Source organism: Tursiops truncatus, chromosome 7 (assembly GCF_011762595.2).
Source record: "Tursiops truncatus isolate mTurTru1 chromosome 7, mTurTru1.mat.Y, whole genome shotgun sequence".
Taxonomy (NCBI): Eukaryota; Metazoa; Chordata; class Mammalia; order Artiodactyla; family Delphinidae; genus Tursiops; species Tursiops truncatus.
The window spans coordinates 66,740,222-66,764,034 of NC_047040.1; the positions used below are offsets into that span (position 1 = coordinate 66,740,222).

The 23,813-nt window shown below is 37.9% G+C and overlaps 1 protein-coding gene across 8 annotated transcripts in view; it reads left to right on the forward strand.

Annotated features, from left to right (window-relative positions):
* Positions 1–3,603, forward strand: part of SLC38A11 (solute carrier family 38 member 11) — a 67,569-nt gene extending 63,966 nt beyond the window's left edge. For 5 of the 8 annotated variants that reach the window (XM_073807634.1, XM_073807629.1, XM_073807632.1 and 2 more), the window contains 2 exons: positions 827–904; positions 2,454–3,064. In XM_073807634.1, the coding sequence (XP_073663735.1) occupies positions 827–904; positions 2,454–2,496 (121 nt within the window). In that variant the 3' untranslated portion in view covers positions 2,497–3,064. Of the gene's footprint in view, positions 1–826; positions 905–2,453 lie in introns of all 8 variants that reach the window. The other 3 variants (XM_073807636.1, XM_073807630.1, XM_073807637.1) reach the window with 3 other exon arrangements.
* The last annotated feature ends 20,210 nt before the right edge of the window (positions 3,604–23,813 follow it).

Sequence of the window (23,813 nt, forward strand, 5' to 3'; positions counted from 1 at the left end):
CTTCCCTGGTGGCGCAGTGGTTGGGAATCCGCCTGCCAATGCAGGGGACATGGGTTCAAGCCCTGTCTGGGAAGATCCCACATGCCGCGGAGCAACGAAGCCCGTGCGCCACAACTACTGAAGCCCGCGTGCCTACAGCCCACAAGCCGCAGCTGGAGAAAGCCCGCGCGCAGCAACGGGGACACAATGCAGCCAAAAATAAATAAATATAATAAATAAAAAATTTTCTTAAAAAAGAAGTCTTGACTATGAGGGTGAGCCACAAGAAGTCGTATCTAGGAGACTGGGTTTCCTCAGCGACAGGTGTGACAGGGCTTGAGATCTTAGTCCAAAGTTAGAAGGATGAATCTCAACTTTGTCCTTATTCTCATAAACAAGTGATTTAACCTTTCTGATCCTCACTTTCCTCACCTGTAAAATGAAGAAATCATAATATCCTAGGTTTCCATGAGAGCTTTTCCTGTATTTATTGACAATTTGAATTACTGTGTACTGTATTACACATACTTATTTTCTCCCATTGGAGTTTTTGCTTTTCTTCTTGATGAATTAATGATATCATGCCTTTATGAATAAGGTACTAACTTAAAAAATTTTGTTATTGATCATTTTACCTGATGAAACTTTTTTATTTTATATAGGCAAATATATATATTTTAAGATTTTTCAATAGTTTTTGTAAAAGTTGTTTTTCCACTTAAGGATATAGATGGTCCCCGACTTACACTGGTTCTGACTTACAATTTCTTGATTTTATGATTATGCAAAAGCAATACGGATTCAGTAGAAACTGTACTTTGAATTGTGAACTGTGATCTTTTCTCAGGCCAGACATACGTGGTACGATCCTCTCTGGTGATGCGGGGAGTGGCAGCAGCTCCAAGTCGGCCATGAGACCAGGAGGGTAAACAATGATACACTTAAAAGCATTCTGTACCCATACAAGCATTCTGTTTTTCACTTTCAGTGCAGTATTCCGTAAATTACATGAGATATTCAACACTTTATTATAAAATAGGCTTTGTGTTAGATGATTTTGCCCAACTGGAGGCTAATGTTAATGTTCTGAGCATGTTGAAGGTAGGCTAGACTCAGCTATGATGTTCAGTGGTGTATTAAATGCATTTCAAATTATACTATTTACAACTTCTGATGGGTTTATCAGAAGATGGGTTTAACCCCATCATAAGTTAAGGAAGGGTTTAACCCCATCATAAGTTGAAGAAGATCTGTAGATAATACTTTACACCAGTATTCTAGTTTTGAATTAATTACAGTTCACTCACGTCTTTTATTTTTATTATAAAATTATAAAGTGCACATTGTAAATTAAAATGGAATGACATAGCACAAAGGGAAAATTAAAATCATCACACTGTTAATATTTTGGTTCACTACCATCCAGCCATTTTTCTATGTTATATTTTCTCCAAAGTTGGGACAATGCTATTGTGATATAATAAGAAATATATATTTGGTCTCGGCCTCCAGTTTCTGACACAGAGCTCCTAAAACTGTAATTTCCTAAGTGATAGGGTGCTAGAAGCATCTTTTGTCCTAATAGTTGGTCTTTGACTCAGATTCCTGACACCAGAGTTTTTAAGACCCTTGGAATCTTTAGAAAGATGAGTGTCTTTTTGTATGCTAATGAAAGGACTGGTGGCTAGGGGCCCCTAGATAGCTTCAGGTTGGGGGTTGGTCACCAGAAAGACAAAAGGTTGAACTTTTATTGCCACCTTCAACCTGTGGGAAGGGGAGAGGGACTGTAGTAGAGTTAATCACCAACAGTCAATTATTTAATCAACCATTCTTTTTTTTTTTTTAATATATTTATTTATTTAAAATTTTTGGCTGCGTTGGGTCTTTGTTGCCGCACACCGGCTTTCTCTAGTTGCGGTGAGCGGGGGCTACTCTTTGCTGCGGTGCGTGGGCTTCTCATTGCAGTGGCTTCTCTTGCTGCGGAGCATGGGCTCTAGGCGCACGGGCTTCAGTAGTTGTGGCACATGTGCTTAGTTGCTCCGTGGCATGTGCGGTTCTTCCCTGACCAGGGCTCGAGGCCGTGTGCCCTGCGTTGGCAGGCGGACTCTTAACCACTGCGCCACCAGGGAAGTCCCTCAACCATTCTTAAAACACAATAATTTGACTGTACATCCCCACAGTGATATGCTTTGAAAACAAAAGGAACATTAATAAAACCCCACACTACTTTATATTTTATTGTTGGTATTTGTGGTAGTGTAGGCATTGTTATTCCAAGGCTATTACATGGATATTGTGGCTGGATGCAAATGAGAAATTATAGCGGTGCCCTTAAAAATCAGGATTTTGGACATAGGATGCAGATATAACATCAATAAAATTCTGTAAAATTCCTGCAGTCCTAAAATTGAATTGAAAATATCTGTGTGCATTCAAAAAGTATTTTATCTTAAAAGAATTAACTTATTTTCTAGCTCTGACCACTGCAAAGGGCTAGAAAGAATGACCAGTGCATAACATATTGAGCACAGCAATACCAAAACTGTGTTCTCCAAGTACCTTCCCAATAAAAGGAACCAAGGCTCTTTGAAGAAATGGCTCAATGCAGAAGTGGAACAGAAAATGTGCAAAATAAAAATGGATGACCAAAAACAAAGAAGCAGAACTATCAAAAAAACAAGGAAGTCAGCTTGCAGAGCTTTGCTTCCACTGGTCAAAGACAGGATGATATGAGCATCAATCAGGATAATAATAGCAGTGGTTTAAAATAACTCCTTTATTATAAAATATTGGCTATATTCCCTGTTTTGTACAATATACCCTTGTAGCTTACTTTATACATAATAGTTTGTACCTCTTTGGGAACTAGTGTTTTTGAGTATTAAGAAAAAAATGTATGAGCTTGTAATCTTTTGGTCTTTGTGAAAGAAATTTTATCTGTACCCAACTTAAAGAATAGTCAGTATAAGATGATAGAGTTAGCTCCTGGAACTCAAATAATATTTATTAGTGATACTTTATTTTCCTGTTTGCAAAAATAAAACGGAAGTGAAAATATTATCAAGTATTTTTGTCTTAGCTTTCTATTATCTTTTTAATGTGACAAATGTAGTTGGCTAGAATACAGACAAAGCCAGCTTATCCTCTAATCATGTAGAAGACTTATCATTATTATCTGCTGAGAGGTTTTTTTTCATAAATATAGTTTGCCAGTATGCAAATGTGACTAAAAGACATACAGTTTCCAGATGATACACTCAAATTAAGGCACAAATAAAAAGTCTCTCCTCAATGGGTGCCCTCAGACACTTGCTTTGGACAAATTTCTGGGTGATCACAAGGCAGGATACTCCCCCCAAGACCACACACGGAAGATCACCGTCTTTTTCTTTTTTCACTTTTCTTCCCAGTAATACTCAACCCTGGTGATGTCCACAGGAACACAGCACCCTCAGGATGCATAACTTACACAACTCATTTAGGATCACAGAATCATAAACGAAAACATTTGAGAAGGCTCTGAGTCTCTATTACAGTGTGAGAAAATTTCAGAATACAAATGATATAGTGTTGAGGTAATTTGCAAGTATACAGTCTCACATTCCTCAATAAACTTGGCACTGGTTTAAAGCTTTAAACAATCTGTTCTTGGATGGCTTCACTTTTATTCCCCTTAGATGCAGCTGGCCCCTCCTTTGGCCTTGACCCAGGGTCACTGTCCTTTCTTGCTAGAATTTACCATCATCCCAGGCCTCCTCTGCGTTTTACTTCTACTGATTTCCTAGACTCTTAGAGAACCAGGCTCCTTTCCAGTCTGGGGCCCAAGTCAAGCTTTCTGCACTCACATGAAAACTGTTCTGGTAGCTCCAAACGTGAGCTGAGAATTTTCTGCCCAACCTTCCTCTGGAGTCTGGGCAATGACAGTTTCCCTGAGCTAAACATCCTCCCATAATCAATATGTTCTGAGTTTCCTCTTAATTGTTTTACTTTTTTTTTCCTCTCTCCTTCCTATGCTTCCAATTTTTAAAGAACTTAATTATTATTCACTCCTGATCACATACACCTAAGGCATCCCCACCACCACCCTCCACACCAAATTCTAACGGCAGTTTCTATGAAAATGCCCAGGCTCTAAATGCATCCCTGCACTTGTGAACTCTACCTCACAGTTGAATGCTTTGGCCCAGCAAAACATGGAGAATCACATTTCCCAACTTAAATGCAGACTTATGGCAGAATATGGCTGTCACCACATGTAGCACACATCCCTAGGGATCATTCAGATTCCCTGGATCCTCTCTGCAAGAACTGACCTTGAGCTGTTGGAGCCCCTTCTGCCCTTGTTCTTTGTACAGAGAAGCAGAAGTTCCTGAAAGGCACTGCATCCCTGGGAAAACCTATAGCCAAGTACTGACTTGTGTGGGAGTTTGACAGACCATTCTTTGCCTCAGAGTGGGACAAATCTAACATGTAATTTATGATCCAGAGTACCCTGTGGAATCTGAGACTCAGAAATCACGGGCAATTTCTCTCTCGCTTGTCTTGTTCCCCCTTTTCAGTCCTGCTTCCTCCACTTCCTTACCTGCTTCTCCCAGGAGCACTTCCTTAATAAATGTCAAATATTAATACATGAATCCTCATCTCAAGGTCAGCTTCTAGAGAGTTCAAACTGAGTCCACGCCATAAACATGCCAACATTTAATTACAATCCCCCGAATTCTGTAAAACTGGTCATCCCGGGATTACCAAAATTTGAGAGGAAAAAGTTTGTACCTCCTTTCTAGTCCCCCCCCGCAAAATCTAGGGAATAAATTATCCCCTCCTAGGGAATTCCCAGGCGGTCCAGTGGTTAGGATGCTGCACTTTCATTGCCGAGGGCACAGGTTCAATCCCTGGTGGGGGAACTAAGATCCTGCAAGCCATGTGGCACAACCAAAAAAAAAAAAAAGAAAAGAAAAAAACAATTATCCCCTGCTAATTTTTTATATTGTATTAGTTTCTTGGGTATTGGCTTTTTAAAAATCTAGTGTTCAATTTCCATATTCTTAAGAATCAAAGTTTACCTATGTGGGGTTTTTTTTAGTAAAAGTTAAACAGAAAAGGGATGGATTTAGTTTATCCATATAGTAACCTGAATACAATCTCTTGCCCTATATCTTTGCTCCCAAATATTTTGGATTATTTTCCTTTATAACACATGGTTCAGAAATGTGATCAGCTCCAGAAACCACTTCAAACAATTGATCTGGTTTATAAGTCAAACCCTAACACATTTCCAAGTTTATTAGGTAATACTTAAACCATGTAACCATACATATAAAAGTTCATAATTTGAATTTTTTCACTTAATATCATATCTTTACTTTTTTATGTTACAAATACATTTTTAAATGCATGAAAATCTTATCAATGAACACACATTTTTATGGTGGATAAATTCACCTTAATTTTATTTTTTCCAATTTTTCTCTATTATGAATATAATACAATATAAACATTTTTTAAACTGTGTGTAAAAAATCTGGAAGGAAATACATCAAAATATTATATTTATGTTAGGATGTTTTTCTTTTTTTCTGCTTGTCTATATTTTTGAGATAATTATCATGGGAATATTTTATTTTCATAATGATAAATGTTAAATACAAATGGACAATAAAATCAAAGAAAATAGAAATGTTTAAAAAACAAAACTTCCTAAAATATGTAAGCTCACATAATTTTTATAGATTTTTAAAGACATCTGCTACACGTTAACCCATGAAGAAAAAGTTCTAGATCACGGCTGTTTCTATTGAAAATCACAAGCTATGCTTCCTCCACCTAGAAGATTGCTTAATATTAGAGCACAATTCATATTTGCTAAATAAATGATATTTTATGGTAAAAAAATAGATTTTATTTAGCTTTGTGTTCATTAACTGATTAAGCAAGATATTTCACGAGTATCACTATTATTTGAGGCAGGGTTTTTGGTGTTTATATAACATGTAGAGATTCAGAATTCATATTCACCTGTAAAAACGCTTAATCAAAAAAAGAACATCTACTTACATAAGCAGGTTGAACATTAAGCAAGATGCAAGAATTTAATATTTGTCTTCCCTAAATGCAAAGTAATTATTTGTGTCTGAGGTGTACACTTATTGGTAATCTGGCTATCATTTTATATATTTAGTCACTGCTTTTCATATCACAGTTCTAAGGAAAGCTTTTAGTCTAGAAAGTGCTTTATATACTGTTGAGTACCTTCAACTTCCATTTCAGAGTCCTCATATTTCAAATGTGAACTTGTCTTAATCAGTTGGAAAGAATGTAGAGATTTATGGAGCTAATTTAAGAAATAGAGCACTTCTACTGAGAAAAGAGTTTTCTCATATCAACACTAGATTAAAAAATGACTCAGTTTGATATAAGAATTTCAGTCATTTATAGGAGAGTTTCTACAATGATTTTTCCCTTAAATTTGTTTCAAATAAATTAAATGTGACATCTCTATATCAACACTCAAAAGGCATTAAAGCATCTAAAATAGTAAAATATCACCAAACTTTATCTCCCACCCAATTTTCACTCAATAATCGCTGTCATAGCATTTCTTTTTTCCAGCTGTTCTGTCTGCCAAGATCAAAACCATAGCAAGAATGGGCATAATTCTTAGTAACAGAAATTAGACATGAGATAAAGCTTTGTAGAACAAACAACCAAAAAAAAAAAAAAAAAGAAAAGAAAAGAAAAAGATGATTAACATGAGACAGCTAGGCTACCATAGCAAGAGGCTCTGGATAGTCTGTCTCAGGGGGTCTGAACAACAGAATAACTGTCAGTGTTTAGTGGACCCATCTGGATTCAGGCTGAACTGTGTCATTTCCTGAAGACCTTTCCAGTAGCATGAGCTTGTGGTTATTCATGGAGGAAACTCTTTTGTGTCATCTACAAAATTTGATCTCTACAGCTTTAGCTTTATGGAAAAAGTGAGACAAACTTATTTTCCAGGCAATGATTTAAGAAGGAAAAATATTTATGAAGTACTAGATCGTGATGTCTTGCAATTCAAGGTGCAATAAAAAGTGTTTTCTTCACCTAAGAGGTATTTTCATCGATTCAGATAAAAAATATATAAATAGCTATATACACGTGTACATTAATGAAGTATCTGAAGTTAATATTTTAAGAGCACATGTAATGTATTAATGATGTCTTGCATGAACTCAAAGCAAGAAAAGTCAGTGTGAACGACGTTTGAATTGAAAAAAAGGCAGGCTGAAACGTCCTCGATAATTATTTTGGCTGAATAAAGTCTGAAGCAATGAAAGAGGTTTCAAAGTTCTTTTACAGAACCCACTGGGCTCAATATAATTCGTAAGCAGTGAAGTATTGGGAAGAATCATGGCAACTTATTTAGATTAAAATATAACAACTAGGGCTTCCCTGGTGGCACAGTGGTTGAGAATCTGCCTGCCAATGCAGGGGACACGGGTTCGAGCCCTGGTCTGGGAAGATCCCACATGCCGCGGAGCAACTGGGCCCGTGAGCCACAATTACTGAGCCTGCGCGTCTGGAGCCTGTGCTCCGCAACAAGAGAGGCCACGATAGTGAGAGACCCGCGCACCGCGATGAAGAGTGGCCCCCGCTTGCCACAACTAGAGAAAGCCCTCGCACGGAAACAAAGACCCAACACAGCCAAAATAAATAAATAAAAAGCAAACTGTCAACAAGTAAAAATAAATAAACACTATTAAAAAAAAAGATTCATTTAAAGGTGGATTATTTAAAAATATATATATATATATATAACAACTAGTAAAACATTATTCTAGTTGTATTCATCATGCAGAGCCCACCCTCTCCAACTTTGTGAAGCAATTAGAAACAAAACCAAAAACTTTTCTATAGTTATTCTAGTAATTTTGATCAGCTATAACTAATGTATAAGAACATCAATTTTTATCTAAGATATTTTGTCATGCCCTTTATTTATCAGCTAGTAAATATTCCATATATTTACATATCAATTAATCTTCTTCCTTAGTTCTCAGAAATGTGAATGCCAAAGGCAGCACCAAGCTTTTCACACTGTCCCTTATTTGTTAATCACACATATGACACACCTAAGATATTTTGCTAGTGAAGGGCAGCACTTAGGTTGGAATCCTGGCATGGTTCATTGCCACAGGGCTGAAATGTAGAGTACCCTGGGGACCAAGCGCTTCTCCAGCATGTTAAGGCCCTCTGTAGCATTCGTTTAGCTTTCGCTGTTTGTTCAGTATAAGCAAGTAGATAAGCAAATAGTGAATTTAGCTCATACTTGTCCTTCGCCCGTTTTCTTTGCCCTAAACCCCTCTCTACTACTTAGAGATTCACCCCAGTTTCCTCTTCCAACTCTAGTCTGAGGAGTGCCCTTTGTTGCCCTGGCTGCCCACCAAATTTACCCAGAAAAGGCCAAAACAAATAGCACCACTGACAGACATTACAAAATGTCCGTCACTTTGCCAGGAGCTCCAGCAGACTCACAAGCCCCCAGGGGGGTTCCAGGGACTGAGTTCAGTCTAACATACAAATCTCCAGACTTTCTGGAGCTCTCTGCTCCCTATGGATCAATGCTCTTCTCATAGGCAGGAGGTGACGATGATTTCAGTATGATTTTTCTGAGCTTGCCCATGGCCTCTGAGTATAAGAGGTAAAGACAATGTCCCTTCAAGAGGAGACAGGTTGGTAAATAAATGGCTACCCAATCACACCAGGAAAGCAACAGAACTCCAAACTATGCCTGTCCACTAAAAACCCATGGTATAATATTTTTTTTTTTTTTTTTTTTTGGTACGTGGGCCTCTCACTGCTGTGGCCTCTCCCGTTGCGGAGCACAGGCTCCGGACGCGCAGGCTCAGCGGCCATAGCTCACGGGCCCAGCCGCTCTGCGGCATGTGGGATCTTCCCGGACCGGGGCACGAACCCGTGTCCCCTGCATCGGCAGGCGGACTCTCAACCACTGCGCCACGAGGGAAGCCCTATAATATTTTTAAGTAATGTAGAACTTTACTAACAATGGAAAACCACTGGAGGGCTTTGAGAAGAGGAGATGTATTTTTTTGTTTTTTTTAAGGCATTTCTTTTTTAAAATTTATTTATTTTATTTATTTATTTTTGGCTGTGTTGGGTCTTCGTTGCTGCACGCAGGCTTTCTCTAGTTGCGGCAAGGGGGTGGATCTACCCTTCGTTGTGGTGTGGGGGCTTCTCATTGCGGTGGCTTCTCTTGTTGCAAAGGACGGGCTCTAGGCACGCGCAGCCTTCAGTAGTTGCAGCACGCAGGCTCAGTAGTTGTGGCTCGCAGTCTCAGTAGTTGTGGCTCACAGGCTTAGTTGCTCTGCAGCATGTGGGATCTTCCCAGACCAGAGATTGAACCCGTGTCCCCTGCGTTGGCAGGTGGATTCTCAACCACTGTGCCACCAGGGGAGCCCCAGGAGACGTGTTTTTAAAAGGTTATTCTGGCTGCTCTGCAGAATAAACTGAAGCGGACACGTATGGAAGTGAGGAGATGAGTCCAGAGTCCACAGTAGTGGAGAGGGAAGAGAAGATGGTGGCTTGGTTTAAGGCACTGGCACATGGGCGATGTCTATAAGGAAACAGTGCTCCAGTTTAGAAGAGTTTATCTGAGGACCCTCTTTGTGGCAATAATCACACAGCAGAACTTATCACAAAGGTCACTTGTAGTACCCCAAAATACAACTGTCACCTCTATGTAACAGTGTGCCTATTAGCTAACCTGTCTATTCTTCAACTTCCTCTTACATAACATGGGCTAATAGGTTGCCTATGAGTTTATCTTGAGAATTAAAAGCATTAATACCTATAAAGCTCTTAGAACAATTTTGTACATAATACAAATAAATACAGCTATTATTATTAACTTTCTACTTTCTGTATTACAGAATGACAAATGGGAGGGCATAAATCAAAGTCTTTCAGTAACTGTAATATAAAGAGAAGGACAAAAAGACAACCTTGCTTTACCCCACTGGTAAATATTATCTAATCTATGACAAGCTAATCCTTCCTACTCACTGACTCTGGTTTTGCAGCACTACAAATGTCTCTATTGAATAGAATTCAGTCTAGCTCACAGCTGATTCCTGCCCTCAGGACCAAAACACAGGAGTCTTTAAAAGACACAAGCAAGATTTTGTTATCCTAACAGGGTCTTCATTACAGGGAAACGTTAGGGTATTTCATCCCTTCTCTGGTTGCATCCTAAAAAATCTCTGACAGTGTCATGTCTCTTCCATGGTTCCAGCTCTTGCTATTAGCACCCTCACCCTTTGCCCAATGATCACTGGTCCAGCTCTCATCATGTGCTGGCTGTAACCTGAGTCCAGCTTCTGCTGTCTGGTAACCACACATTCATCTGTTGCTTCCAGTCTGAGGGTGATCAGAGTTTCTCTGGGTTGCCTTCACCAACCCTTGTCTAGCTTCTCTGTTTTACATCACCTGGGTAACCAATTCCCTGTATTAATTCCCTCTATTTGAAAGACTGAGGGTAGTTTCTCTTTTCCTGGCTAGATACTGAACGATAGAACATTCATGGAGTTGATATATTCATGGAGTCGATACATTGGCAAAGATCAGAGTCCACTATGCACAGAATTATATAAACATTTGGAGGCAGGAAATTTGGGAGGGGATACTTTAACTACCATGAGCTTTCACAATAATTTTAAATGACGCTTAAACTTTTGTTAGAAAGATAATAGCTGCTTATTTTAGAAAAAAACAGAAGTGTAAAACTAAAACCTTTTTTTATTAGTTACTATGACTATACCTCTCCTCTACTGCACTTATGTACTTCACAGTAGGATTTGGGATAGGGGACAGGGGAAAGCTGCATTTATATTTAACCAATTAAATTTCAGTTTGCTAGATCTGAGCTATTTAAGATAGTGTAGATACCAATTTCACATTGATTCTATGATAGCAGAGCTTGAGAGAGGTGGGAAGGAGAGGAATGACAATTTATTAATCAAGACTCATCTGACCCCCTCTCCTGCTAAATGAAAGACCAGCAGGAGGCAATGACAGTTACTAAGGAGGCACTAGCAGGCTTTGCCTGTCTGGAACAAGAAAACACAGAGGGAGAGAGAGATCCTGCCTTCTAGGGGCAGAACGGATATATTCCTTTGAAATACACTGAGATATCCAACCTCATATTCCATCTTAATTCCTAGATAATTTCTCTTCAAAGACATATCTTGAGCTTTCTCTTTTTATCCATAAGCACAGAGCACTGTTTGTACATTACATATAAGAATACCAGCTCAGGACTTCCCTGGTGGCGCAGTGGTTGAGGGTCCGCCTGCCGATGCAGGGGACATGGGTTCGTGCCCCGGTCCGGGAAGATCCCACGTGCTGCAGAGCGGCTGGGCCCGTGAGCCATGGCCGCTGAGCCTGTGCGTCCAGAGCCTGTGCTCCGCAACGGGAGAGGCCACAACAGTGAGAGGCCCGCGTACTGCAAAAAAAAAAAAAAAATACCAGCTCAATTAAATCTTACAAATCAATTATATTCTTCATGGCAATTGATATATCCCAAGGGCCTCAAAAAATATAAATTAACTATCCAAGAATCTCTCAATCTGAAAGAAATTACCTCAAAAAGTATAAAATATTCTAGAATTTGAAAGAATGTAAAGAGTCTAAAACATCTATCATATAGCCAACCCAGAAAGTCTATATGCCAACCCAAAATCATTATTAATTAATCTATAAAACTCATCATTAGCATGCATTCCTTAATTTCTCTTCATTACATGCCTTCCTGTTAGTTAGTGTCTATTCTGTCACAAGATTCCAGGAAGGGGTCAATGAGCAAATGAGGGTCTTGTCTTCCAAGGGAAGAACTACCTTAAGTTTTACAAAGGCTGCAGACAGCCCGTCTTCTGTGCTGGAGCCAGAGAAGAGTGAAAACTCAGTCCCCTGATGGTAAGGCAGAGTTGGCAGCTCTCTCTTAACGACTGAATCCCAAGGCCAAAGAGCGCTGCAATGTCTCTTTGCATCAGCCTCAGTCCCGTGGAACACATTTGGAGTGTCCTATTTTTTAAAAGATTTAAAATAATAGTAGATTTTACAACTTTCTACTCTAGTAGTTTAAAGTCAGAATGTGTTATCAAAGCCTACCTCACTTTGAAGTCGATAGTAAAACATCAAAAAGTATTACAAAATTATAAACTGACCAACAGAAGACTGATATATATGGTATAGAGTACTGACTGTGTATAAAAGAACCTGGTTTAATTATATTGCTCTTGTGCCTGAAAAAATACTTGACATTAAGTTCTTTCCACATTAATTCCTAAATAATTTCTCTTCAGAGACGTATCTCTTGAACTTCCTCTTCCTATTAAGAGCACAGAGCACTGTTTGTACACTGCATAGGAGAATACCAGGATATTACTCACAGGTCTTTAATTAAATCTCTCCTTTTCTCCCTTTTATTTCACTTCTCTTCCTTTCCATCCGCCTCTTCCTTCTTCTTCATGTTTCTTTATTTAGCAAAAACCTGGTCCCTAACACTCCCTTAAGTTCCAGCTCCAGTCCTGATATTTACTCCTTTCCTTTCTCCACAAAAATACCTTAAAAATGTATCTACACTCACTTGCTAGCTCTTTAAACCCCTTGAAATCAAGACTTTATTACCACATTTTAAAATTTCATTTGTTATTTGTGAAAATTAGTGACAGTGTCCCAGTGTCACTAGCAAATGACAAAATTGACAATAACACTGTTACAGTATTATTATTATAAAATTCATCAGCTATTGGAAACCAGTTATGATGTACAAGATCCAGAATGTAATCTACACGGTTCCACTGCCTCATTCCCCATTCTTTTGTTGTTTTCTTTGAGGCAAAGTCTGGTTTCAGTTGTACAATGAGTAATTAGGAAAAGATCTACGGAGTAAAGGGGTAGTGAGAACAGCATTTCCTCCCCCAAGTCTGGAATGGGCAGAGTGGCGGTATCAGAAGCGGCCACTCAGGGAAAAATGAAGAGAAGTAGCAGATGAACCAACCAGAGGACTTTGTTTCTAAGAACCCCTAAGGCAATAAACTGAGAAACTTGCAGGAAGAGCTGAGGGAGCTCATTTCTGGTAGACTCATTGGGAGCTCAAATCAGTGTGGTTTGGGGTACATGTATGTTCCTAACAAACTTAAAGAAGATTAAAACAAATTCATAAAAGACTCAGGTAATAGAAAACTATACAGTAAATTTTATGGATTTTAATCAAACACAGTAAACATTCATTCAGTGTTTTCTATGTATAGGGAAGAAAGGAAGTAATAGACTGTATTCTTGAGAAATTTACAATCTACAATAAAAATTCCAAATAAAAAGAGGAAATCATAGGGCCCTTAAAAGTAGCCCAGAATTTCATGAGAGTACATAAGAAAGAATCATTTATTTCAGAGATGAGGATTCAGGTAAGGTTTAAGTGGATTCAGGAAGAATGCAGTGATGATTCTCTAAAGGAGAATCCAGGTGACACAGATCTAGGTATGAAGCCTATATCCATCATGCACCAGTTAAGCAACAGAAAACCCAATGTGTGAATTAAGCAAGTTAGGCTTTAGTCTTTTTACCCAACAAGAATTTGTGGACAGGTGACAGTGCAGCAGCTCCCACCCAGTACCATCAATGCCTCAGGTTCTTTTCATTGTTTTGCTCTACCCATTTTAGTGTTAGACTCCAAACTGATAGTCCCAAGATGGTCCCTGCTTTACCAGGCATCTCAGCCGTGCTTCTAAAGAATAAGGAGGAAGGAAGAGACATGAAAGTGACAACACAACATTACCAAAATCCCCAGCAGATTGCCACATAAATCTTCTTGGCTTGAACTGCGTCACAAAGCACTTTTTGCTATAAAGGAGTTGGGGATACACGGTTCTTTTGTGTTTTTTGTTTTTTTAAATCTGGTTACACTGTTCCAACCCTTCCCCTTCCCCACCCCCTCCAAAAAAAATCAGGGTTCTGCTAAAGAAAAAAAAGGAAGAAAGTATTAGGTTGGTAACTACAGGGACATGCCACATACCACTTATAATTGTGCAGCCTGGGGTACAAGTCACTGACACTTCTGAATGTCAGTTTCTTCACCTGTGAACTGGTTATAATAATATCTTTCTAGCAGGTTTTTTTGTTTTTTGCGGTAAGCGGGCCTCTCACTGTTGTGGCCCCTCCCACTGCGGAGCACAGGCTCCGGACGCGCAGGCTCAGCGGCCATGGCTCACGGGCCCAGCCGCTTCGCGGCATGTAGGATCCTCCCGGACCAGGGCACGAACCCGTGTCCCCTGCATCGGCAGGCGGACTCTCAACCACTACGCCACCAGGGAAGCCCTCTAGCAGGTATTTGAGTGGGAACTAGAGTTTAGGTATTTAGGATGTTCAGTATGGTCCTGATGTGGTAGGAGCACAGGGTAACATGGAGCTGCTTTTATAATTGCTTTGTTCGTTGGTTCGTTAGTTTCTTGGTTGATTGGGAATTTAAGGAGGTGTCGGATTTCCACAGGTAAATATTGGAAGAATAAGAAGCAAGACTGCAAAAACATGGAATTAGGGAAAATGTGTAGAAAATTTAGAGTGTGTTTAGGAATTTTTGTATAGTTTAGGAAGACTGTCATTCATGTGAAAGAGAAAAAGTAGCCAGTAAAGCTAGAAAGGTGGAAACTGGATCATAATATGGGAAGAGGGGTGTAAGAGTCAAGTCAAGGAGTTTGGATGCTTGGGAAGGTTTTGAGGAACTATTGAAAGTTTCAATGCAAGATTGGTTTCAGTGCAAGATTAAGTCCAAGCTGTGCTTTATGCTGACCACTCTGACAGCAGTGCATGAGATATACTTGGGAGCTGGAGAGAAATCAAAGCAAGGAGAAGAACAGGGGAGTTAATTTATATCCGAGCAAAACATAATAGAAGCCTAAAATAAGGTAGTAGTAACAGAATGGAAAAGACTGACTCAGGAGTCATTTTTAAAGCATTAAAATTACAGAATTTGGCATCCAATGGAATATAAAAGGTCAGAAAAAGATGGTGCCATGGTAATGAGCTAAACTTCAAGCTTAGTGGTGTCATTACCCAGGCTGGAGGGTAAAGAGCAGGCCAGGGAGAAAGAGGACCAAATTTAAAAAGCAAAACAATGGCGAGGGAAGTTAAAGGGAGGGGAGAGATGAAAAAATACTGAGTCGAAATGTTTACCCATGTAAAAGTAAGATGTGTAAAAATGGTTATATTCTATGCAGTTGTTTAATCTGCAAAAAGAATTTTCTCAGGCAAATTAATGCATCTGTAACAGTTAGATGCCTAATCCTAGTCATGCGCTCATCTGGCGGTGAGGGGAGCAACACCCATGTGTCTTTAGAATGCTTCCTTGCTGTTGCAACTGCATTAGCATAGAAACAGTCCAAAAGTATGCAAACGAGTTGCTAAAGAATTCCCACTCGTTAGTTTTTCACTCTCATTAGGATGTAAAATTATTCCTCTGGAAATATTTGGACACAGTTTGTCCTTCCTAAAGGCAGAGGGATGAGTTAATTTACCTCTTTGGTATCACTTGCAACGTTCAGATCCTGTGATCCTCGGTTCTGGGCTCGGTTTCAGCAGTTAACGGTCACAATGGAAACCCAAGGAGAAAGCAGACTGGGGAATCACTGCTGGAATCAAGGCACTTTGTCACTTTGAGAAGAACAGAGTAAGGAACACAAGCGGTCTATTGACAGAAGTGTTTGCTTATCATTTTTAGCACCAGACATTTAAAACTGGGCAGGAAATACCTTTGAAAAATGATAATCCCAAACAGTTTAGAATTATAGTGTGCTTTCATCTCCATTTCTGGGATTTTTGGTTATGTAGATTTTAACATTGTATGTAGCCTCAAATCATCTAAGTACATTCTTAAATTTGCAGAAAGGGATAATTAGATTCGAGAATCCTATTTTTGAAGAGTTGGTCTGAAAATGATTTTAGTGCAAGCTTTTATACACTCAATCCTTTTCATTAATTATTCAGTATTATTTCAAGTAAAATATTACTTCATTTTAAGCTTCAGAAACCTCTTTGAAAAATGACATCATATGTGTTTCTTCCAGTATTTTGGTTTACTTTAGTAATAATCATTTCTCCCTAAATAAAACTCCATGGGAATTTACTACAGTATTTAATTTAGTACCTGCTCTGCCTCAGGCACTTAATTAGTACTGATGTAAAAAGGCACAATTTTTATTATCCTAAATCATCTCACTTGTAGTGTGTGATTAGGACGAAATAGTTTCAGGAGCCAAAGTGGTCGTAAATACATTCACGTTAGAGGACTGACTGATTAAAAATCATGTTTTCCTCATCTTTTTGATTTTGTGAGGTTACAGATCCCATGAGCTTATGGCACTTAACCTAAAAGCAGAAGTGCTAAACTGGGTATTATATGATTTTCATAAGTCACCTTGTAATAGAAAAAGACTTTGGCACATCCTGAAGTTGGCAGCCGTCTGCAATAAAACTAAGCAGTCTTCTTTCCTCCTCCAGATTCATGGAAGTACTCTCCTAGTCTTTGAATCTCACTCTGAGGTTCCCAACTGCTAAAGGAACAATGTCTTGAATGTATATAGAACCTTCCTTGTAGAGTTTTTGGGCATAAATACCAGTGAAGGAAATAGGAGAAGATATCTCCTACTATAATCTCCTTCTACTTTGCCATAACCAAATATTTTATAGACTTAAAAAGTAAAGAAGTGTTAAGTCAAGGTCATCCAGTTAGAGATTAATTTTTTAACACAAAGTTTAATGTTCCATTCATTACCTTATCTTTATTATCTTAAAAATAACACTCAGCACTTATGTCTTATAAGTTTAAACTTTGTAAATCACAGGTTAGTGTATGAACCAAGGTATCATGCCTTACAAGCAGCTTGCTTAATAAGCCCATTTGCTCAGCACATAATGCCAAGTTAAAAGAATTCAAAGAACGCAGGTTTGGTTGCTTTTAGTAATTCTCATTATGACCTACTAAATTAAATTACCAACTGAATGCAGCTGAAATAACTCTGTAACTGGTGCTGTTATGGCTAATGAAAAGGTTTCCATCTCTAACATACATCTCCAGAACATTTATTTTCATGAAAGTGTCAATCTCTAATACACATCTCCAGAACATTTATTTTCATGAAAGTGTTCCAGTTGCCAGGTACTAATGAGACATGTGTAGGGCTAAAATTTGTGTTTGAATTCTTAAGAAAAATTATAGCACCAAACTCAGAGAAGTGGGGATAGGGATGAGATTCCAGTTAGTGTTATTCCAATGAGCACTGATTTCAGTTAGTGCTATTGATTTTCAACTACATGCCAGAGGCTGTGCTAGGCCCCTTCATGAACACTGTGACATCTGATTCTCCCCCAAACATGGTGGGGTAGGCATGGCAATCTCCACTTCACAAATGATGAAATTTCAGGATCCTGAAAATTAGTTTGATGTGTCCATAAGCTTCAGAGTAGCAAAATACGTTGCTGTTGTCTGCATCTGGCATTGGGGCCCAAGTATAAGGTAGTATATGATGAAATTTTAGTATCTGTCATGAATTGGTTAATTCATTTATAAATTGGGCTGATATTATTAGCAAACAAATGAACTTATGCTTGAATAAAATGAAACCAGCTGGGCTGTGGCAATGGAATATATCATGGAACTTTATGTATTTCTATATTGTTTAAATGTTTATTAGAGTAAATATTAATTGGAACCAAAAAAGTGAGATATAAGAAAATGGTTGGTTTTGGCTAGATTTCTTTAAAATCTGGCAATGTCCACTTGTTTTAATTTGGTGCTGGGTCTCCATAATATGTGTGGTGGAAATTAATAATAACAATAACAAAAATAATAATGGTAAACATGTATGTTCTATATATTCAAACATATTACTATATGCCATGTATGTTCTATATACGTTAACTCATTTGCTCCTCACATCTCTTTGAATTAGAGATTACTATTATCCCCTTTTTACAATGAAGAAATTGCAGCACAGAGAAGTTCAAGAACTTTCCAAGTTTATACATGCAGCAAAGTGATACACAACCCAAGCAGTATGCCTCCTGAATGCAAACTCTTTAACCCTACTCTTTATTTTATTCCTGTTTGAACTCCCGTATGGCGTAGTTCAATGACCTATGAGGTTATGTATCATTTTGATAGTTGTGTTTTGGCATTGAAGTTCCAAATTCCTACTCCATACCTGACTTAGAAATTAGAGAACCAAATTATATTCAGTTCATTTCAACACATATTTGTTGAGAACCTGTCAGATGCCAGGAAGTCTTCTGGATGCTTGGGATATATCAACTCCTTTTGGACAGCTGAAGTGGTAGAAGATAGGAAAAAAAAAAAATTCTTCACTTGAATTCTCCTTAAAGCAAAGCCTGTGACCAATGGTTAATTAAGCATAAGTGGTTAATTTAGGAGTATGATCTCAGTGGATAGGATTTAGAGACGGGAGGGGGCAGTGGGGTGGGAGGTAGGGGTTGGGTGGAATAAAAGAATGGTGGAAGAATCAATTAATGGATGCAGGAAGTTGGCCACCACTCTGGTTGACTGTGTGATCTATCCCTTGGGATACTTTGTGTAAAGCGTCCAAGAATGCTTATCAGTTATAGATAAATAAAAGCCCACACTTTTTTTTTTTGCACATCTGTATAATAATGAATTTTTTACCCTACAACTAAAGCAGATACATCATCCCTAACCAGGAATTAAAATACTGTGGTCGGGCTTCCCGGTGGCGCAGTAGTTGAGGGTCCGCCTGCCGATGCAGGGGACACGGGTTCGTGCCCCAGTCTAGGAAGATCCCACATGCCGCGGAGCGGCTGGCCCGTGAGCCATGGCTGCTGAGCCTATGCTCTGCAATGGGAGAGGCCACAACAGTGAGAGGCCTGCGTACCGCAAAAAATAAAAATAAAAAAAATAAAATACTGTGGTTGATCTGAAACCAACCTAATTAATCAATTCTTCACATGTGACTTCACACGGATCATTATAGGGACAGGATAGAATTTCAGCTCCGTCCAGGGTCTTAGGGTCTACACTTCTGAGAAAAGTTATGTAGACAAGAAAAATAAGCTTTTATAATTACGTAAATGTTGGCTTTCAACATGATCTGGAGTGTATCAAATATAAAAATATATATGTATAAAAACTATACACATAGTTTAGTCTACTTTCTTCTTCTATGGTTTCAGTGAAATTCAGCATATACTTTCCTGTATATTCTTCGTGTGGCCAACCAACACCCAGCTTAGGAACTGATATCCTAAATTGTTTCCAAATGGAACACCAACCAAATATACAGTCCTGTGACTGCAGGTAAAAAGTACAAATCAGGATATCTCTTCTATTTTATTTTTTCTGGCCATTCCACGCAGCTTGTGGGATCTTAGTTCCCGGACCAGGGATCGAACCTGGGCCCATGGCAGTGAAAGCGCCAAGTCCTAACCACTGGACTACCAGGGAATTCCCAGGTTATCCCTTAATACATGTAATATTTATGAATTAAAATATTTTCTTGGAAAACGATGTAAAATATCTTGTTTTTATTTAATGGCAGTTTCTTCTTTTAATTCTATGTTCATCTGGGAAAGACTAGTTCAATGCCATCGGTAACAGGATCTCAGCTTTTGCATTGATCATGTAATAAAGAAATTTAACCTGTCATTTGCTGAATTTAATTGCTATTTTTGAAATGAAAATGAGTTATATCCTGTTGTTGTTTTTTGTTTGTCAGTAACTGGTTAGAAAGAGTTTCCTGGCTGAGCAATTAAGCTAATACCATAGTAATTACTTAAATTATAGATTGGTGTCTAAGACTTACTGGGGAAAATTGATGGTCATGAAGACTTATTGACTAACCAAGATCAACTATTCTATCCATCTTATAAAATCTCTCTCCAGAATAAGGCAGGCAAGAATAATTTCAATATTATTTGACAAAATATAATTTGATCCACGTTCAAGTCGTTTAAAATACTGTAACTGGTTTCATTGTGCACATAAAAATTAAAGACATTCTATAAGAAATCCAAAGGGAAAGCAAAATATATACATATTTCATGTTCTTTTTCCATGTGCAATTTACTAAAAATAATTAGCTCCTTTTTCCCATGAAAAATAATTTAAAAATAAATTTCTTTTCACTAATATCACTACCTATTGCTCCTACTGACCACATTCTACACTCAGCCATTGATATTTGCTCTTCTTTAGTACCAGCTCTCACCCAATTTCAGTTGCTCCTAAGCAAGTAGCATATTATACTCAAAAAGCATGCTCTCTCAGGTTTCTTCAGTGTAAAATTGACTAAGGGAATGTTGATGTCAAAGCTATCGATGAATTCACTGGTTGGAAAATACTGTTGTAAATTTAAGACAAGTAAGACAATGACAAATTAGCAAGAAATAGATCTGGTGATTTTTATGCTGAAACAGAGTGATAACCTAAATTAACCAGTTGATTTAGAGAAATATAATCTTTTCCTCTCATTTAACATTATAGAAATTTCCAAGACCAAGAGCAAGTTAAGCATCAAATTATAGCATGTTTCCTTTAAAATTTTAAAAGCTAATGGTTTTAAAAGAAAAGTTAAACAATCTTTATGTTGTAGTAAAATCTCAAAGTTAAAAATTATCAATCAAACTTAGATTATAAAAAGTTAAGCGTGCAAACTGAAGTGGATTAAATTATATTTTTGATAACGTATCATTTTCAAGAAGTTGAAAACATGACTGCAATACAAAGTTAACTCAAGAAAAATGCACCACCTAAAATTTGCAAGTTAAGTTTTATTAGGGGACATTATTGAGGACCATAGCCTGGGAGACAGCCTTTCAGAGAGCTCTGAGGAATTGCTCCAAAGAGGTAAGGGAAGAGGTAGGATATATAGGAGCTTTTGCTGGGAAAAACAAAAACAAAAGTGAAACAAAACAAACAAACAAAAACCCATGTAGTCAAACACCAAAAGATTACTGCTAATCACAAAAGACAAACATCTCAAGTTAATGATTTTAGTGCTTTTCTATGTATGGGAAGAAGAAAGAGTCTGCGCTCATTGAAATTATTCCTTAGGTATGCATCTTAACCCTCTAGGAACAGTATTCTGTTTTCCTCCATCCTGAATTCGCCTCCCAGGGCTCACCATCAGGGGGTGGCTGCAGTGGGCAATATTGATTTTTTACTAGAATGGCAGGCAACATTTTTCTGTACACAATAAACATGTGGAAAAGATTTATTTAGCTCATTAATCAAGAAAACAAAATGTTAAATCTGGTTCCAGGGGCAGAAATACCAAAATTTACCATGCAGGATCTTAAAAACTTATTCTTTTTAGTGGGCACAAAATATTTTCCAATCCACTTGAACTCACAAATATACAAACAAAAAAACACAAAACAAGTAATTCCCAAAGATTATTCCTGGAAACAAAAGGAGGCTGGTCTCATTTTATCTTGACATGTGGGTATAGCAGGAGGTGTTAATTAACTAGATAAGTCTGCTTGCTGTGGTCAGCTAATCTAGAGCCAAATAGCATTGAAAAATTACTCAGGTCAGAAAATTAATTTTTGTAAAAATTTCATAAAGAATCTCAGATTGTATTTTCAGATTATATTATCTGGAATAATATATCTATTAATATTATTCCAGATATAGTTTTTACATTGTTCATATTGACTATTTTATTTGAGACTAAGAAAGCAAAACCAAGAAATTCATCTCAACGAAGTGCACCTGTAAGAGCTATAAATTTGGGTAAATTCATCTCTCCTCAAGGTCCCTAAAATACAGTGGGATCTTTGGCCTACCAAGGAGTGACATTATTTACAGCCTGTAAACTCTAGAATGCATATCAGACCAATCTTCTGGGATTGTTTTATGGGTATTGGTTTCACCTTTGTTCTTTCCTTGTGGGCTTGTCAGACCTGGAGAAATGAGATTTACTCTCATATATGACACTTCCAGGTATTGTCTGGGTTGCACAATCAATTTATCCAATTATGTCCTGGTAAAAATAAGAACAGATTTTTATTGAACTAGTACGATTAGCAATCATTCCCATAATAAACGCTAAAAGACTCAGGAAAGTGTGTGTTCCTGAATTCCAAAGCCTTAGGGAGAATTTACCATTTAAAGAATGTTTTATTTCAATTTGCAAAAGCATAGTCTGCTAAATTAAGAACTAGGGAGAGATCGAGAAAAAGAAAAAAGGTTTCCTCATATACTCAGTCAGAAAGAAAGAACACTAAAAATAATAACAATAAGATTTCCCTCCTATTTGAATCTTAGATATTAGGTCACAGTCTGCTTTCATGCAGTTGTCCTCTTCAGAACTAAAAAGAGTATTGAAAATCCTGAGTCTTTTAGTACCATCTGACAGTTGTCTAAGTGGTGACCGTTTAAGGTCCATATCCTACACCCATAAGTCTATATCTTGAAATATCAACAGTTAAGAGTACATGTACAATCTGTATTCATTTTCTATTGCTGTATAATAAATTAGCACAAACATAGCAGCTTAAACCTTCCACTTGTTATCTTACCATTCTGTAGGTCGAGTCCTGGTGGACTCAATTTGGTTCCATGCTCAGGATCTCATAATTCTGAGATCAAGGTTTTGGCTGGAACTTGCTCTTAACTGGAAGCATTGGAGAAGAATCCCATTTCCAAACTCATTTAGATTGTTGACAGAATGTAGTTCTGTGCAACTGTAGGTCAGAGGTCTTGTTGGCTGACAGCCAGCCAGCCTCTGCTCTTGAAGGCTCTCTGTATTCCCTTTCACCTAGTCCTCTCCATCTTCAAAGCAGCAACAGTGAGTTGAATCCTTCTCACACTTCAACTATTCCTGGCTTTCCTTTCTTCTATCAGCTGGAGAAAACTTTCTGCTTTTAAAGAGCACCTGTGATCCAGTTAGACCAAACTAGATAGTCTCCCTATTGTAGGTCAACTGATTACTATCCTTAATTACCTCTGTAAAGTCCCGTTTGTCGTGTAACATAACATAATCACAGACCTAATAGCTCATCACATTCATAGTCCTGAGGATTAAGAGGGAAAACTTGAGGGTTGATTGGGAAAGGTAGCATTTTAGGATTCTGCCGACCACATAATCCTTTTCACAAGGTTCTGAGACTTTCCTTTGTTCTAGCCTATAGTTTAGAGAAGGCCTTCAAAGAAGGAAGAGAGGAAAGGAGAAGCCACATGTTGATAATATGACTGAATGCTTCAAGATAATTTATTATAATAACTAACAACATCTGAATAAAAAAGAGTAAAATCCTTTATTGGGGTGTAATTTATAACGATCTCAGATGGATTTGATCAATGTTTCTCCTAAGAGAAGGAATATATTATGGACAGTGTGGGCATTGACAATTCCAAGTGTTACAAATAAATTGCTATTTCATAATTTCACACTCAGTACTCCTTATCTATCCTTATCTAAATGATATTTTCAGAGTAGTCGAACTTATTAAAAAATATTAGTGTGAGCGATTTTTTATATGTTTCACATTGTTCTTAAACCTTTCTTAACCTCATGGAAGATGCTGGGTTTGAACATCAACCTCCTTCCCAATTCACAGCTTCCCTCCTCCAGCCTCTTTTCTGCAACCCCACAAAAGACTTCAAAAGAAAAAATGCTGTTAAAGGTTTAGCTACACTCCATTTTCTTTGAGTTCTTACTATTACAATCACCCCAAATCATTATTTTATTTTGAAAAGCCAACCAAGTAATAACAATTTCTGCTTCTTTGTTGTTAAAAGGAAAAAA